Here is a 19,479-nt window from a genome sequence, read left to right on the forward strand (position 1 = left end):
CAATTAACAGCTATATTTCCTAGTAAAAAATCACGGTTAAATCTGGTGGTTGCATGATTATTCATGGTTGAGGATTGTACATTAAGTGACGCTAAAGCAAGGTTGAAAGGTCATTTACTTAGAAAATAAAGACAAGATTACTTGTAGATTCATTTAAGAAATCAAGTTTATTTAATAAAATTGTTTCAAAATTTTAAAATACATAGGGTCAAGAAAAATATGGCAAGTTATTGTAGTTACACATACATCCTTGCATTAACTAAATATCACACGACTTGAGAAAATTCCAAGCCCTTTATCTACATGTAACACCAAAGTGACTAAAAGAAGAGAAGACAAGAAAAACACTCCTGATGAATGACTAACTTCAAGTCGCAACTCCACTTAGAAAAATCGATCCTGCTGACTAGACCCTCGCATTGCTAAATCATTTTTTTTCTTTAACCAGAATATGAAATAGAAAAAAAATCCTCAAACACTAATTTAATTAGAGGGTTTTAAAAATTTCCATTTTAATGCATTTAATTATCGATCAATAAATCAAGCTTGACAAGCACATTTAAGAGGATCAATCATGTTCCATATGAAAACTATCAAATCATCAATGCCAAACCCAACAATTAGATCAATCCTGTCACATCAAAGTGATGAGACGGAATATATTTAGAAAAAACAAACCCATGTTTGAAATCATGGATCGTAGTTAATAGTGGTACTTATTGCTTGCAAGATCTTAAGCTCGTGGAATCTCTGAGCTTCAACTGTAACCATTGTTCCCACTCCAGCTGTCAAGATACCAAGAGACCTTACCCCCTTCATAGAAGCAAACCTGCTACAAATAATTAGGGTTAGATTATCTTCTGCTAAGGCAAAAATTAGACTTTAAGTTCCATTTTTGCAAATGACAAAAAAAATTTATATAAAATTTGTTTAAACAAATTTGTGTGCTTTTTCAAGAAGAAGAAAGGGACTGAACGTGGGAATGGGTAAGTTGGATATTGGGATGGGAGTGGGGTGGAGAAAGAGAGGGTTGAGAGAGGAAGAAAGGAGTTGAATATATATATATAAAAAATAAAAAAATAAAAAAGGTTAGACAGGAGACTGAGGAGAGGTGTCACAAAATTTGCTTAAAAAAAAGTAAATTTTGTGTATTTTTTTATTATTTTCTTTTTGAGTAAATTTATTTTTGTTTAAATAAAAATAAAATTTAATGTATAATTCTGGCCACAACAGATGAGGATCAGTGTGATAGTAAGAAATCCTCTTAATTACACTTAGATAAATGACTTGACATTGAAATATTTTGTACCAACATCCCATCAATTCGTCTCCAAAATGTCGACAAGACCAACCCTTCGTTCGCGATTAAGAACAGTGTTGTATTAAACATTTTCCTTAGGCCTTTGATTTTACAAGGAATGTTATAGCTTTTGATGGGACAAATAATATATGTTTAGAACCCTAATTACGTGTGGGTCTCTAAAGGCTGTCAAGTCAATTTTCTTTTTGATCGATTGCGAGCTAGATTCATGTATGTGGAAAGCAGCCTTTATCAGAAATAGTTTCTGGTAATTAATCATTAATTAAATGTACTTCACAAATCGCAATAACGGTTTGTTAATTTTTTTTCTCCGACTCTGGACTCTTGAAGACCAAGATTAGGGTTATAGTGAAGTGTGAACACACTTACCCGCTCTACTCTTCCTAGTGTATTTCTTCTCATAAAATGCGATAGTGGTATTAAAGAGGACCTCCATGCACCAAGCTAAAACCCTTCCCTGCTTTGTCATGCACCAAAATCATATACATAGCATTTGGTTGCTTAATGCATTGATTCTATTCCTCATCTTCTCATTTTGCACATGTTCTGACACCATATCTACTGGCAAAGCCTTAAGAGATGGGGAGCTTCTTGTTTCTGAAGATAAAACATTTGCTCTTGGATTCTTCAGTTCAGGAAAGTCCACATCCCGCTATGTGGGAATATGGTACAATAATTTGCCAGAAAAAACTATTGTTTGGGTTGCAAACAGAGATAATCCCATCAATGACACTTCTGGGGTGCTCTCCATCAACCCTGATGGAAACCTAGTCCTCCACCACAACTATAGCACTGTTCCCATTTGGTCTACCAATGTTTCACTCCCCCAACCAAACAGCACCAATGTTATAGCTCAACTTTCAGACATAGCAAACCTTGTTCTGATTGTGAACAACAACAATACTGTCATATGGCAAAGCTTTGATCATCCCACAGACACATTGCTTCCATATCTAAGACTTGGTTTTGACAGAAGAACCAACCAGAGTTGGTTCCTCCAATCTTGGATAACAGATGATGACCCAGGAATAGGTTCTTACACATTGAAATTCAGCACTAGTGGGAAACCACAATTGTTCTTGTACAATCAGAACCTTCCCTGGTGGCGAGGTGGATCATGGAATGGTGAACTATTGATGGGTATACCCAACATGAAACGAGATATGTTAACTTTTAACGTTTCTTTCGTGGAAGATGAAAACCAAGTAGCACTCTCATATAACATGTTTGATAGGTCCATGATCACTAGGATAGTAGTTCAGCAATCAGGTTTCTTTCAAACATTCACTTGGGATAACCAAAAGGGTCAATGGAATAGGTACTGGTCTGAACCAACAAATCAATGTGATAACTATGGAACCTGTGGATCAAATAGTAACTGTGACCCTTTGAACTTTGAGGACTTTCGATGTGCTTGTCTTCCTGGGTTTGAACCCAAATTCCCACATGATTGGTATGAGAATAGAGATGAGTCAGGAGGGTGTGTGAGGAAGCGAGGTGTATCCATTTGTGGGAATGGAGAAGGGTTTGTGAAAGTTGAGGGTGTGAAGATTCCTGATACCTCAGTGGCAAATGCCAAAGGGGGTTTGAGTTTGGAAGAATGTGAGAATGAATGCTTCAGAAACTGTTCTTGCACTGCCTATGCAGTTGCTGATGTGAGGAATGGTGGAAGTGGGTGCTTGGCATGGCATGGGAATTTAGTAGACGTGCAAAAACTAAGTGATCAAGGCCAAGATTTATTTGTGCGTGTTGATGCAGTTGAATTAGGTACACTCTCCCACTATGTTTTTCTTTGTAAATTTGACAACATGTATATCTCTTTAAGGGTTCTGATTCAACCTCTTTGGACTTGTTTTTTCTTAGCCAATTACTACAAAAAGACAAAAGTACTTGGTAAAAAGAGGATGGTTGGAATTCTGGTAGCTTCTTCTGTACTTGCCGGTGTCATTCTCTTCTCCTGTGTGTATTACCTATGGAAGAGAAAAGGCAAAGGTATGTAATTTATGGAAAATGTTTTATGTATAGCTAAAAGTTGATATTTTTATATAATTTTTGTATTTTGGTTGTACGTAGAAAAGATAAAATACAAGTAAAAGATAAATTGATAATATAGAGTGTTGTATAACATGTTAATTTCAAGTAGTTTAAATAATGAAAATTTACTTCCAAAGATGATGTTTAGTTGTACACCAGTCACCAATACGGGAAGTAACAAGATCAAAAGAGTATTGAAAATTGGGGTTCAGACTTTTATAACATCATTAGATATTAGAATGGAAGCGATTCAAACTGCTAAAGGAAGTTCAGTTCACATAGTCCCATATGAATTTTCAAAAGAATGAACACATTTCCCTGTTCTTTTACTTGTGCAATTATGTCCCCTATTCTCATAAGTTCATTACGTTTGCAGTCTGTCTCGCTATGTATATGCTTGAAAATTCGTTCATCTCTCAGTTTAAAAAATCATAACATTCACGAATAATTTGTAAGCAAGAAATATAGAGCAAATTTAGGAATATTTCCCTCATTCAAAGAAACAACACAAATGAAATTTTGTTTTCTTATTTCATATAGAAAGTAACAGCAACACAAATGTGAGTGTGTTGAATGCATTCTACCATAATATCAAGTCTTGTATATTTTTACTTCAAGGAACTATTTTTTTTACCATTCTTTAAGAATGTGGTCATATTGCTCAATGAAATAAAAAATTACCCTTCAAATTTGTGAGTTACTTGAAATCTTATTTTAGAACATTTGTAATTTCAGGTGAAATGATGCAACATTTAAACCAAGAATCTGCACGAGAAGGGAACGATGTTCAAAGCAACTCACATCCAAATCTTCCCTTTTTTAGCTTTAAATTGATAATGGCATCCACAAGAAATTTTTCTGATGAGAATAAGCTTGGACAAGGAGGATTTGGCTCTGTCTATAAGGTAATTAAAACTCTGCCTTAACCAAATATTGTGAGAACATGTTTTTATTTCTCTTTACTTTCCTTTCAACTACGTTGTAGAAAAATGATGCAAAAATGTTGAAATAGGATTTAATACTTACATATATTTTAGGGTTGCCTAGTCAATGGACAAGAGATAGCGGTGAAAAGATTGTCCAAACATTCAGGGCAAGGGACAAAAGAGTTTAAAAATGAAGTTACACTGCTAGTTAAACTCCAACACAGAAATCTGGTGAAGTTGCTCGGTTGTTGCTTTGAAAAAGAAGAAAGGATGCTAGTTTATGAATACCTACCAAATAAAAGCTTGGACTTCTTTATATTTGGTATGACTTTCTCTATTCATTCTTCATCTCTCCAACTTGTATATATAAATTTGCATTTAGGTTAACATAAAGTATTATATAAATTTCAAAATTATTTTTAAGATGAGAAAATAAAATATCTTAAAGTTATTCTTTTTTTTGTTTTAAAATTAAAAATTCATCTTAACAAACAAGTTTTATTTTTAAAAATAAAAAACAAATTGACCCTTAATTTTCTATTTTAAAAAAATGAAATCATAACGCATATATATATATATATATATATATATATATATATATAAAATTTTTGTACATATTTTAAGCAAGAGTCCCCTGCCTCAAGAGTATGCATATATAATTTTTGTACATATTTTAAGCTAGAGTCCTCTGCCTCAAGAGTATGCTATATATTTCCACCAACTACTTCATATAACAAACTAAAATTTTAAATAATTATAAACAGGAATTCATTAAAACAAAATTTCAAATAACAAAGTGCAATGTGCTACACATGTTACAAAATGCAATGTGCTCCTGTTAGATCACTAGCACTAAATTCACCATACCCTTTGCCAAGTGCTACATGATTTATTCAACAGAAATATTTTACTGATTTTCATGCTAAATACTATACTTGTATTGTTAAGTAGAAATAATGAGATTCTAAAATATACAAAATGCAAATAAAAGAAAATTTTATATTCTTTTCTCATTGTATATTTTGATAAATTCCTATGGTTTTCAGCTAAGACTAAATGTGCAATTACTGTCTTTCATGGTGTTAAATTTCTGAAAATTTTATTGATTAAATTTAGATAAAAATCAAAGGTCATTACTGGTTTGGAATAAGCGCTTTGAAATCATTTTGGGGATTGCTCGTGGTGTTCTATATCTTCATCAAGACTCAAGGCTAAAAATAATCCACAGAGATCTAAAACCCAGTAACGTTCTGCTTGATGCTGCAATGAATCCTAAAATCTCAGATTTTGGTATGGCTAGAATATTTGGAGAAGATCAAATCCAAGCAAGGACGAAAAGAGTGGTTGGAACATAGTAAGTTTCATACTCTTATATTGATTTATGTTATTCAAAATGTCCTAACCATTTTTAATAATTGTAGTGGTTATATGTCACCGGAATATGCAATGGATGGACGATATTCAACAAAATCTGATGTCTTTAGTTTTGGTGTCTTATTATTGGAGATTATCGCTGGCAAGAGGAACACAGATTGTGAAATAGGAAGATCCTCTCCAAATTTAATTGGATATGTAAGTTGAAAAGGCAAAAAGACGATGTAACCTTAAAAATGGTCAACAAATTATTAATGTAATTTTACTCATTTTAAAGATTGTGTTATACATTTGTAGGTGTGGACACTTTGGACAGAGGGAAAGGCCTTGGATATGGTTGATACAACATTGGATCAGTCTTATCCCCCTAATCTTGTTTTGAGGTGCATTCAAATTGGACTCTTGTGTGTGCAAGAAAATGCCACTAATAGACCCTCCATGTTAGATGTTGTTTTCATGTTAAGTAATGAAACACCTCTTTGCCTACCCCAAAAACCAGCATTTTTATTCAATGGGAACCAAGGTTTGAAAGAGTCATCAACATCGGGAGGAGGATCCTCAATAAATGAAGTAACAGAGACTACCATTTGTGCTCGCTGAAAGCTGCTTCAAATATGCAATTGCTTCACATTTTTCCATCAAATGTGAGTTTGGTAGTAGATAGGTTCTACAGTTGTTTAGCTTGAGACTTTTTCTGATTTCCATGTGTAAATGTATAGCATTTTACCAATATGATGTTGACACAAGCTCTTAAGCTTCTAGGTTAGCTCGTATACTTTGTTCAATATGGTCTCGTAAAATAATTAGTTGGAATTTTGTGTATTGATATTCATTAAAGTTGTTTTAGAAAGAAAGGAACAATCCACATCAATGTTTTAAAAAATGGATCAATTATTAAGTTGATGAAAACCAAAATTAAACTTCAAGTAATTAAATAAGTATATAAATCATATATAATCAAAATTATATTATTTACTATATTTGTAATATTAAAAACTAAACACAATAATTATAAATAGTAATAAATATATATTTAGGTGCTAATAGCACCTCAAATTAAGTAACGGAAGTTCAAATTTCCAACACTAGAAAGATATTATAAAATCATTGAGAGAAAGTATGTTTTCATTTTTATTCAATAATTTTTTTAGTTAATACTTAAAAGTGTGTTAAAAAAAAAAGAGTATTGAAGAATATGTTAATAGCATTTCTCTTATAAAGTTTTGGGTTCAAAGCAGTATTCAAATTTTTTTGTATAGTTGCTATTTTTTTTTATCGATGTAAATATTTCATTAAAAATTTAATTCAATATTAACTAAAATTTCAATTCCAAATTAATGTTTTACTAGTGAATAATAGTTAGAAAAATGTTAAAAAAAAGTATGCTAAATATTGTGTTGTTAACATTCTTTTTAAAGTTTCGGGTTTCATGCAGTATCTAAATATATTTGTGTACTTGATTTTTTTTATTAGTGTACATTTTCTTATTAAAATTTTTATTTTAAATTTATGCTTTAGTAATTATTTGTATTTTTATTATATTTTAAAGTATATAAATATAAAAAATTAATTGTATAATTTGTTGATAAGTCATTAATATCAATTAAATATTAATATCTATAAATAAATTTAAAATTTTTTAAAATAAAATATTTTTATCAATAATTGCATGATATTTTTTTTTGAAAAATCACACATAAAGAATTATGTAATTATTTTTATTATAAAATTTATAATTTACAACATATACTTTTATAACTTTATATCAGTAATTTTTTTGCTTATATATTTTATTAAATTTAAATACATTTGTTTCATTGAAAACTTAAAATATAGTATATGGATTTTCAGATTGAATAAATTAAAAATATTTGAAATATAGCACATAATTTTTAAATACTAAAATTTAAGTCTAAAGATTAAAATTAATAAAACTAATAAAATAAAAGTTTGATTAATCTCAACTTTTTAAACTTGAATTTAAACATTTTTAAAAATGATTTCTTATTAAAAATATATATATTATATTAAAATTATAAATATGTATTTTAATTAAAATTTTAATATTATTAGTTTTATAAATCCATTCTTAAAAATCAAAATTAATATTTTTTTATAAGGTAATTAAGACGACTCTCATAATTTATATTTTTAATTGTCACTTCCTTGCAGTCAACTTAACACCTGTGAGTTAGGACCTGTTCATCTGCCATGGAGTCAACTCCTATTGGCCTATTTGTTCATAGATAACCATGAGTGTCAAGTACCGTCAATTATGTTAATCATTGACTTTGTTTATGTTACTTAATCATGATCTTAATTAGATAGTTTCTTGTACAATTTGGTTATGTTCTCCTGTGAATTTTTTAATATTTTTATCATTATTGTATAAATTAAACACACAACAGTTAGAAAATTAATGTTTATTTACCTAATTGTATTTTAAGAGCAGATGTTAGTACTTGTTTATTTATTATAATTTTATAATTTAAAGTATTATTTTTTTAATGTTTTTCACAACATATAATAATAAATAATAACTCATTATTAAAATATTAAATTGGCCTCTAAAAAATAAATTCTTTTAATTTAATCAGTAATAGATGGAAATATTAAAGTTAATTTATAAATACTTGCTTTATAATTTATTTGTTTTTAATTAAAATTTATTAGTTAACCTTAACAAAAATAGTAATGTAACTGCAATATAGTATACTAATAAAGACTTTTTTAAATCGTTTTATCATATAATATTTTAATATGTCAAACTCCATTAAAAATATCACGTTACTATATTCAGTGATAAAATACATATTTAAAAGTAAATTTTAATATTTTACTTTTTTTAGAATTAAATTAAAATATTGTCTATCTTTTAAAAAATTTAATATTTTAGTTAGAATTTTTAAAAACTATTACACTTAATTTTATCAATACATTAAATAAAAAATTGATGATATTATATTCCATATTCTTATTGGGTATTGATATTAAAAATTTATTTTAAATAAATTTATAAATTAAATATATTTTAATTAATAAAATTGATAACTATTCAAATTTTAAAGCATATTTAACGCAAATATTATTTTATTAATCTTAATTTTAAAAAATTAAATTTAAAATCCGTACATCAGAACCATCAATTATATTGCTGTAAACTATCATCATCAACCAGTTTTAGGTTTTCTCTGCCATAAAGAAATTTAGAATTAATTCCATACGTTCTAAGTTGTTTATTTAAACCTATTTTGAGGGGAGAAAATATCAAAATGAAATAAATAATTGATATAACTTGTTATAAACAATTATTCATTCGATGAATTCACTTCTTCTCACTTCTTTAAAATAATAAATTATGAAGAGTAAAAGATAAATAAATAAGTGTTAACTAAAAATAAGCTAATACTCTTTAATCATAAGCTTCAAATTTGTTATATTTTAAATAAATTATATTCCTTATAGAAATAATTAAAAACTATAAACTTATTTTTATAAAAACTATCAAACTACGATAAATAATATTTTTTAAGCGTTATTCGCATAATCCACAAAAATAATGCAGTCAAACGCACAATGTCTATAACCAAAAGAAAAACAAACGCACTATGTCTTCAGCCGCCTCTACAGTAATATAAAATGCAGGACGCTACTTTTATTTTTCCCTTACCTTATTAAATTTTCTATTTTTTATATGCAATAAATTTTAATTAAAATATGTAGATAATATAAAAAGATCCCAAAAATCAAGGGGTACACGATCCAAAGCAGAAGAAGGGGAAAATTAAAGTCAACGGGATGGGAAATAACTTGTTCCCGCACCCACTCTACCCTTCATAATGGTATTTCTTTTCACAGCATGCAACAGGGGCATCAAAGAGTAACTCTATGCAATCACCTGAGAATCTTCCCTGCGTTCACATGCGCCAAAATCATAAACACAACATTAGGGACCTTTATTCTTTGATTATACTTCTCAGCTTCTCATTTTGCTCTTGTTCTGATACCATATCTACCGATAAAGCCATCAAAGATGGTGAGCTCCTTATTTCTAAAGCTAACAAATTTGCTCTTGGATTCTTCAGTCCAAGCAAGTCCACATCCCGCTATGTGGGAATATGGTACAACAATTTGCCAATCCAAACTGTTGTTTGGGTTGCAAACAGAGACAATCCTATCAATGACACTTCTGGGGTTCTCTCAATCAACCCACATGGAAATCTAGTCCTTCACCATAACCACAGTACCATTCCCATTTGGTCTACCAATGTTTCACTCCCCCAATCAAACAACACCAACGTTATAGCTCAACTCTTAGACACAGCAAACCTTGTTCTAATTCTAAACGACACCAAAACTGTCATATGGCAAGGCTTTGATCATCCCACAGACACCTTTCTTCCAACTCTAAGACTTGGTTTTGACAAAAGAACCAACCAGAGTTGGTCCATCCAATCTTGGAAAACAGATGATGACCCAGGATCAGGTGCTTACACTTTGAAATTCAGCAACATTGGGAAACCACAGTTGTTCCTGTACCAGCAGAACACTCCCTTGTGGCGAGGTGGATCGTGGAACGGTGAATACTTTTCGGGTGTACCCAACATGATACGAGATTTGTCGAGTTTGAACTTCTCTTTTGTAGAAGATGACAACCAAGTAGTACTCTCATTTGACCCTATTGACAAGTCCCTCATCATTAGGCCATTAGTTCAGCAACCAGGTTTCTTTCAAGCCTTCACTTGGGATAACCAAAATGATCAATGGAGCAGGTACTGGTCTGAGCCAGCAAATCAATGTGATAACTACGGAACCTGTGGATCAAACAGTAACTGTAACCCTTTAAACTTCGATGACTTTCGGTGTACTTGTCTTCCCGGGTATGAACCCAAGTTCCCAAATGATTGGTACCAAAATAAAGATACCTCAGGAGGTTGTGTGAGGAATGAAGGTGCATCCGTTTGTAGGAATGGAGAAGGGTTTGTCAAAGTTGAAAGCTTGAAGCTTCCTGATACCTCTGTGGCCATTGTCCAAGCGAATTTGAGTTTGGATGAGTGCGAGAATGAATGCTTGAGAAACTGTTCTTGCACTGCTTATGCTGTTGCTGATGTGAGAAATGGTGGAAGTGGGTGCTTGGCTTGGCATGGGAATTTAACTGACTCGCAAATACTTAGTGGTCAAGGCCAAGATTTATTTGTGCGTGTTGACGCGGCTGAACTGGGTATTCTTTACCACTTTGTCTTTTCTTTGTGAATTTTAACATCACGTTGAACTTTTGGGCTCTAATTTAACCTTTTCTGACTCGTTTGATTTCTCATTTTCAGCAATTTACTACAATAAAACAGAAAGAACACACGGTAAAAGGAAGATGCTTGCAATTGTGGTAGCTTCTGTATCTGCTGCAGGTGTCATTCTCCTCCTCTGTTGCGTGTACTACCTGTGGAAAAGAAAAGGCAAAGGTATGTCATTTACTTCAAGGATGATGATGTAACGCCATAGTCTAGCGACGTCGCTTTTAAGTACACTCCTTTAGTATAATAGTTAAAATTTATGAAGTTATAAAAATACCATAATCGTTGAATCAAGATTAAGATTTACATTTTAACTATTTTTAATTAATAACTCAAATATGCTAAAAATATATTTGTAGCATTTCTCTTCTCCATTATGAAAAGTAATAATGTTATAAAATAAATAATTTCTTGATTATTTATTCAAAGGAATCTGAATCCTCTCTTGTTTTAGTTTAACCATGATAACTAAAAATATAAAAAATACATTAACATGATCTTCATGTCACATAAAAAAATCTTTTCTCTTATTCATAGTACATATTGAGCCGCTCTAAGCTTTTGTTGAGGTATCTAAAAAAAATTGCCTCTAAAAAGAGTATTAATTAGTCTATAAATATTATTAAGAGTAAATATTTTTAATTAAAAATAAATTTATCGTCATAAATGTTAATAAAAATTTCACTTAAAAATATAAAAATAAATTATAAATAAAATAAATAATAATAATTTAAAAAATATAAAAGAAGAAATAATTACGTTGCAACACTAAATTTATTTATATATATATATATATATATATATATATATATATATGTATGTATATGGTTGGGAACCCCTTATATCATAACTCAGATGGAGAACAATAGCACTTTCTAATACTTGGAGTAAACTCATATGCATTTTTCTTATACTCGTGCTAACTATTCTTTCTGAATCATAATAAAGAGGACAGTAGCAACAAGATCTTTCATTTAGAAATTTTCTGACGCACAGGATCTATTAACATGGCAAGTGCAGAGTATACTTCTTTCTAGTTAGGGACTAGAAGATAGTCATTATAAACAAAGCTTTCAGAGAGAGAAATTTAGAAACAACTCATGATATATGAAAAACACACAAGTTTTATTTTAGTTCGATCTGCCTTCAAATGACAAGGGTTCCTCCTTATATAGAGGATGGACAACAAACATAATTATAACACCAGATAGGTTTGGATAAAATCCAACCTTTTACAAAATAACTTTGCGCTAACAAACAAAACAAGAACTTTAAGTACATCCGAGTTATATAAAATATATAAAGATACTTTATTACATAAAGTTGCTTTATCAAAGATTCTTCAGTCATTGAAGATAGGCTCATAACTTGGCAACAAGTTGGGATCACCATCAGTACCCCAACCTTCTTGGTCCATGACAGATTCATATGAATCTTATGAGTCTATTATTGTAGCAGTATGTGATGATTCAGCTTCATCACGAATTATGACATGACTCTCTATTTCTCAATTTTCAAAAGTAATACTGGAGCAAATTAAAGGTGGATTAACTTGCTGAATCTTATCCCACATAGTTGGATTATCAGTATCAGAGGGACAAATGATATCCATTGCTTTCAGTTTGGAACATGTGGATTTAACCTTGATCATTTCATCTTGAGTTCCATTTTCAACATGAAGATGGATATTCAGATATGCCTGATTGAAAGGTGGTCTATCTGGTTCAGATATTTCAAGTATATTTTCATAAGTATTATAGACCTTTACTTGATTCTAAGTATAGAGTAATTTTGAAACTGGATGCTCAAAATAAGGTCTATGAATAATCACCACAGTCACATGCTTTGGAAACTCAGTTAGAGGCAAATTGATTTCTTTCCATATGCTAAGCCTTTCTATTTCAGATTGAACATCTCTTTTCCAATTATGGATAGGTTGAAACCAAGTTAGGAACTTCCACAATAAAGAGGAATTATTTTGAGGATCATTTAGAAATTCAAACATTCTGAATGTGGGAAAAACTATGGGATAATGGAATAAAAGAGAGACACAACAAAGATACCATACATCTTCTATCATAGGAAAATTCATTAATAAAGCAAAAATGTTTAGGTATGGTACATCAGGATGAAACCAGGAAGGTTTAAGTTTGACACCATGGTTATGGAGGGAAAGAGCCAGATAGTGGAACATTGATTCCGAGCAAAATCTTTGATATATTTTGTGGTAATGGGACCATCATTCCTCATATCAGAAGGAAATATCTGAAGAGGATTATGACTAGTACTGGCTTCCACAATATTGAGTGGAAAAATTAATGGATAGGTGTTTATAGAGGTAACAATAGAAATGGGCTTTTTGGGTCTGGACAATAGATCATGGACAATATTCTTTTCTCCTTTAATATGCTTAAAAGTAAAATCATACTTGGAAAACTAATTTTTTAGTCTGAGAACTTGCGGATCAGGTGGTATTTTATTTTTAAATTCAAAGAGTGCAGGAAAAGCAGAGTTGTCCATTTGAATCTCAAAATTATGACCTCTAAGATAGAAGTCAAATTTTTGGATCTCATTTTTAACTGCAAGGGCTTCCTTGTAAGTAGTATGATAATGCTTCTCAGATTCTTTGAATTTTCCACTGGCATGACCACAATATGCCTTTTTTTCATTGATTTCTTCAAGTAAAACAGCTCCTCAATAGTGATCACTAGCATCTGTTTGTAAAATTCTTTTACCATCACCAGAGATCTTCAATGATGGAGGATTTTGAGCTATGTTTTTAAGATGAAAAAAAGCTTTAGTCTACTTATTACTCCATGGTGGAGGATTCTTTCTTAGAAGTTTTAACAAAGGGCTTGTATACTTGGCTGCATTAGGAATGAAATCTCTAATGTAATTCAAAACTCTAAGAAACTGTTGAATTTGTTTGATTGTGAAATTTTCATTAGAAAAATTCAGAAGTTCTTCTGCAACATGAGGTTGAGGTTGATAATTTTTCTGAGAAAAATGCATTCCCAAAAAATCTATCTGGGTTTGAGTCAACTGAAAATAGATGGACTCTCTTTAGGACCCATTTTATTGACAGGATTTATCACCACTTTAGCTACGTTAGCAGCTCAGCCGGTTACTCGAGAATCACCATTTTTTTATTTCCTGATGTTAGCAATGTATAGTGGTCAAATAGGATCATTTTCTTCTTGAGACATTTTACTTTTTTTCATCATGTGGGAATTAGAAGGTATTAGCAAGATTAAAAAACTTGTTTAAAAGATTTCTATGAGATTCTGTGTCTTTTAAGAAAAGTAATACATCATCTATGTAGATGAGTATACTATCAAGGATAGGCTTAAAGATTTTGGTCATAGCTTTCTGGAATAGAGAATGTGCAACTTTTAAGCTAAATGGAAGAACTTTCTATTGATACTGAGCATTAGGTATGCAAAAAGCAGTTTTGTATCTATCAGCAGGATTAACACCAAGTTACCAAAATTCAAATTTTAGATCAAACTTCGAGAAGATTATGACATCTTTAATTAGGGTATGAAGAGAAGAAGTTTTTAGAATAGGAAATTGTCATCTTTGAGAAAATGATTAAGAGGCTTGTAATCAATTACTAACCTCTTCTTTCCTCTGAGCTTTTCAGATCTTTTTCAACATAGAATGTCTGGCATGCCCATTCTGATTTGGTTGGTTCAATCAATCCTTGACGAAGAAGTTCATTACATTCTTGTCTAGCCATTTGGAGATCACTTGAACTCATTCCAAGATGAGTGGCTTTAGTAGGATTTATATCTTCATTGAGTTTGAAGGGAAGCTTTATAAAAAAATTTGGATTGTTCCAAATCGGATTGAAATGAGAAAAATTCTCATGACCATCTGCACATAAAGTTTTTAGCTTCTCTTTAATTTCAGAGTATTCTTCTAAACTTAGCAAAGGGGCTATGGATTCCTGGACTTGTGCATCTTCAGGAGCATAAGTATATTCTATTAGGTTCTCAATTCTATCAGAAGCAGTTCTGATACAATCCTTTGGTAACGAGATTGGTGAATTTAAGAAAATAGGAGAAATTTCATTGGAAGAGGGTTGACTAATGTTTGTGGTTGTATTCATGATATTGTGGAGACTCTTACTTACTTTATTTATAATGACTATCACACTTATCCCCTCCTTCAACAGAGACTTTAAGCTCTGAATAAATACAGGAGTTTGTGGCATTGTTACAGACAGGGGTGACTGTGAAGACAGTCTCTCCGGTAGGTGTCTGTCAACTGTCCAGCCGATAAACTCTGAGGATATGAGTGTCAAATAATTTGAAGGCTTTGATACCATTACTGGCCGGGAGCTCCTTATATCATATAGCACATTAAAGAATATTCCCCCTTAAAAAAGGACAACAAACGATAGAACTTGTTTTCTAAAATAGAATCATTTGTAGTGACAGCACAAAAAAAATGTAAGAGGAATTAAATCTATAATGTCAATATACTTAACTCTATTTACTGATTTGGTTTTTCCTTTCTTATGTAAAGAAGATGATCATATCATTCAAAGAAATAAAATCCATCAAATTTGTGAGTTGCTTGAAATCTTTATTGCAAAGTATTTGTAATTTCAGATAAAATGATGCAGCATTTTAACCAAGACTCCCTTACAGAGGAGAACGATGTTCAAAGCAATACACATCCAAATCTTCCCTTTTTTAGCTTTAAAGTCATAATGACTGCCACAAGAAATTTTAGTGATGAGAATAAGCTTGGGCAAGGTGGTTTTGGTTCTGTCTATAAGGTAACTGAAACTCTACCATGAGCAAATGTGGTGAAAACTTTATTTTACTTTTTTATTTTTCCTTCAATTGAATTGTACAAAAATGATGCAAAAATTTAGAAAATGAGATATAAAGTTATAAATAACAATTAAATATTCCAGGGCAGCCTAGTGGATGGACAAGAAATAGCAGTCAAAAGGTTGTCTGAACATTCAGGTCAAGGAACAGAAGAGTTTAAAAATGAAGTTAGACTACTAGTTAAACTCCAACACAGAAATCTCGTGAGGTTACTCGGTTGTTGCTTTGAAAAGGAAGAAAGGATGCTGGTTTATGAGTTCCTACAAAAGAAGAGCTTGGACTTCTTTATATTTGGTATGCATTTCTCTATTTATTTGTTCTCTTTAGCTTGTATATATAAATTTGCATTTATTTTGACATAAATCATAGCATCATAGTAACCGAGTTGAGGAGGAAAATTTTGAAGAGGTTTTCTTGCCAATTTGTCAAAAATGAAAATAATGAGAGACGTTTGGAAGAAAAAGTTTTAATAGATGGACTATGAACAATCCACTTAAATAGGCATCTTTCAAATTTTAATACCGTATTGGCTGCGCAGACTACAACCAGATCAATTACATGGGAGACAAGATTAAGAATCATCAGAGCAAGTTGGTCCTAGCTTTAATATCATCTACTTAGTCCATCCCTTTACTACAAAGCTTTGCATGGTCCATTTAATGGGTCCCCTCATTAAAATTCCTGACAATCACTATCTGTCTTTTTCCTTCCTAAGGCCTCTACCTCAAAAACAAATGCTACATCTAGCTTTAACATACTTCATAAAACAAAACTAAAATTTTACATAATTATGAAGCGAATTCACCAATTCTAATTTTTAAAGTACTGCAATGTGTTGCATATGATACAGGATACCTTTACTTTCTTTTAAATATTAACAGTCGGCTTACATCAATAAGGGAAACATGGGCTTAGTTTTGACAAAATTTTTAGAAAAGTTTTCATAGGAAAAAAAATTAGTATAAAAACTGAAAAAAAAATTATAAGTTAGAAATAATTTATCTCTTAAAATTTTTTAAAATTTTAGAGAATTTAAATAATTTTTTAAAAAAAAATTAAAGAATAAGTTATTTATAACTTACAAGAAAAGTTTTAGTCAATTTTTATATTATTTTTTCTTCTATAAAAAATTCTATGGAAGTTTATCCTAACTGAATTATAATAATAAAAAAAAAAATCTTTCTTTCACTAATTGGAACCCAAACACTAATTTGACCATTATCCAATCTATATTTATGTGTGCATGATTTAAAATAAAGAGACACAATTTATACTTGGTCTCAAGCATAATAAGATTTATCTAAAAAAAAACTTTACTAACTTTCATCTTAAATACTATCCTCTCATTGTTAAGCAGAAAAAATGACTTTGCAAAGTATTATACCAAATCCAAATTTGAAGAAAGTTTTTACTTCTTTTCCGATTTCTTGTTTAATCGATTCAGTATGCATTTATTATTTTCCATGTTCAATATTTAATCAACTTTAATTGTTTAATTTAGATGAAAATCAAAGGTCATCATTGGCTTGGGGTAAGCGCTTTGAAATCATTTTGGGCATTGCTCGAGGTATTTTATATCTTCATCAAGATTCAAGACTAAAAATAATTCATAGAGATCTAAAAGCCAGTAATGTTCTTCTTGATGCCGCAATGAATCCCAAAATCTCAGATTTTGGAATGGCTAGAATATTTGGAGAAGATCAAATACAAGCTAGAACGAATAGAGTTGTTGGAACATAGTAAGTATCATGCACTTATAATCACCTAAGAGTTAAATAATTGATTAGTATTATTTATGACAATTTTATATAATTTTAGTGGTTATATGGCACCTGAATATGCAATGGAAGGACGGTACTCAACAAAATCTGATGTGTTCAGTTTTGGAGTTTTACTATTAGAGATTATTGTTGGGAAGAAAAATACAAATTATGAAATTGGAAGAGCCTCCCCAAATTTAATTGGACATGTAAGTTGAAAAGGCAAAACTAGAGTTAGCCTTAAAATTGGTCAACAAATCATTGATGAACTATTACTCATTTAAAGATTGTGTTGTAAATTCATAGGTGTGGATACTTTGGACAGAAAGCAGGGCCTTGGATATAGTTGATTTTACATTGGACCCTTATCCTCCTGATCTGGTTCTAAGGTGCGTTCATATTGGACTCTTGTGTGTGCAAGAAAATGTCATTGATAGACCATCCATGTCGGAAGTTGTTTTCATGCTAGGCAATGAAATACCTCTTCCCCCACCCCAAAAGCCAGCATTTTTATTCAATGGGAACCAAAATTTGCCAGAGTCATCGATATCTGCAGGAGGATCTTCAATGAATGAAGTAACAGAAACAACCATCAGTGCTCGCTAAAGCTACCTTGAATAGGCAATCGGCTCATACTTTTGCATCAAATGTACGTGAGTTTAGTTGAACATCTATGTTCTATAGTTGTTTAGGGTGCTTGATATTCTTTCTAAAATGTGTTTGTGTTTACATATTTAGCATTTTGTCAATATGCTTTTGATCCACATTTTCTAACTTCCAGGTTAGCTATTGTAGTTATAATCATTTTTAGCATATGATTTTGTATAATAAATAATTATAATTTGTGTATTGATATGCATTGAAATTGTGGTGGCAAAAAGGCTTCAAAATGAAGGTAAAAGACTTGGAAACAATGAATTTATCACTGAGAATCAAATTTTGACCTTTGGAGTTTGAAGGTAAATCCAAGTGGCTTATTTATGTGACAAAAACATTTAAAAGATCCAAACTGGTAAAGAAATTGTTCCTGCATGTTAAGCTCCTAACATAGAATATATATACGATATAAAACACTCCTAACTTGCAAGGACTATTCTCGTTCAATTTGCTTACAAGGACTTTCAATTTGAAGTGTCCAGTAGTCTTTGTAATAATCAATGACTGGCTTGTTTAGAGTCCAACATCATCTTTTGCTAGTGTTTTCGTTTATTTGTTTAGGCCCCGTTTAAAAGAGTTTATAATTTTCGTAAGTTATTTTTAACGTATTTCACTAATTTTTTTAGTATAATTTACCTAAATAAGTTACTTTCAGACTAATCAAATAAGTTTCATTAATAAATTTTGACGTAAATTATTATTTAAAAAATTATTCAATAAATACTTAAATAAATTGTATATATAAGTGCACTTCAAACTGGACAAATATATTAAACTTGTAATAATATTAGATATAGGCTTAAATATATTTTTAGTTTATATAAATATAATTAAATATAATTTTAGTTTCCTAAAAAAATTAATGATTTTGGTTCTTATAATTTTTTTAAAATATTACAATGTATCTTTTATTATTTTTTAATGATGTGACACACCTCAGAATAATTGTTTCAAAACAATTATTCTGAAGTGGTAAAATAACATGATATATAATGCGTGCTATGTTACTAATAAGTAGGTATGGAAATAATTTTAAAAAGTTTTAAAATGTAAGAAGATCAAAATCTGAAAAACGAACTAGAGAAATAAAATTGAAGTTATTTATAATAACTAAATACGTATTTTACCCTACTATAGTATATAATTGTGGGTGCCTATTTCTTTCTTTATTCTAGTTTATAATTTTAACATGGAAAGTGTTAGCAATTTTTTAAATATACTATTTAACATATACTTAGAATATCAAATTATTTACATATTAATTGATATTTA

At 30.5% G+C, this 19,479-nt stretch overlaps 1 protein-coding gene across 1 annotated transcript; it reads left to right on the forward strand.

Moving 5' to 3' along the window:
• The first annotated feature begins 1,755 nt into the window (after positions 1-1,755).
• LOC113859914 lies at positions 1,756-18,156 on the forward strand. Its single transcript, XM_027492575.1, has 15 exons — positions 1,756-3,088; positions 3,185-3,313; positions 4,091-4,260; positions 4,393-4,603; positions 5,398-5,635; positions 5,766-5,853; positions 5,953-6,225; positions 9,514-10,876; positions 10,980-11,114; positions 15,150-15,200; positions 15,563-15,732; positions 15,874-16,084; positions 17,292-17,529; positions 17,609-17,759; positions 17,857-18,156. The coding sequence occupies exons 1-15, from the start codon at positions 1,756-1,758 to the stop codon at positions 18,154-18,156; spliced, it is 5,061 nt and encodes a 1,686-aa protein (XP_027348376.1).
• Positions 18,157-19,479: the final 1,323 nt, after the last annotated feature.

This window comes from Abrus precatorius, unplaced genomic scaffold (assembly GCF_003935025.1).
Source record: "Abrus precatorius isolate BTA unplaced genomic scaffold, Abrus_2018 Scaffold2, whole genome shotgun sequence".
Taxonomy (NCBI): Eukaryota; Viridiplantae; Streptophyta; class Magnoliopsida; order Fabales; family Fabaceae; genus Abrus; species Abrus precatorius.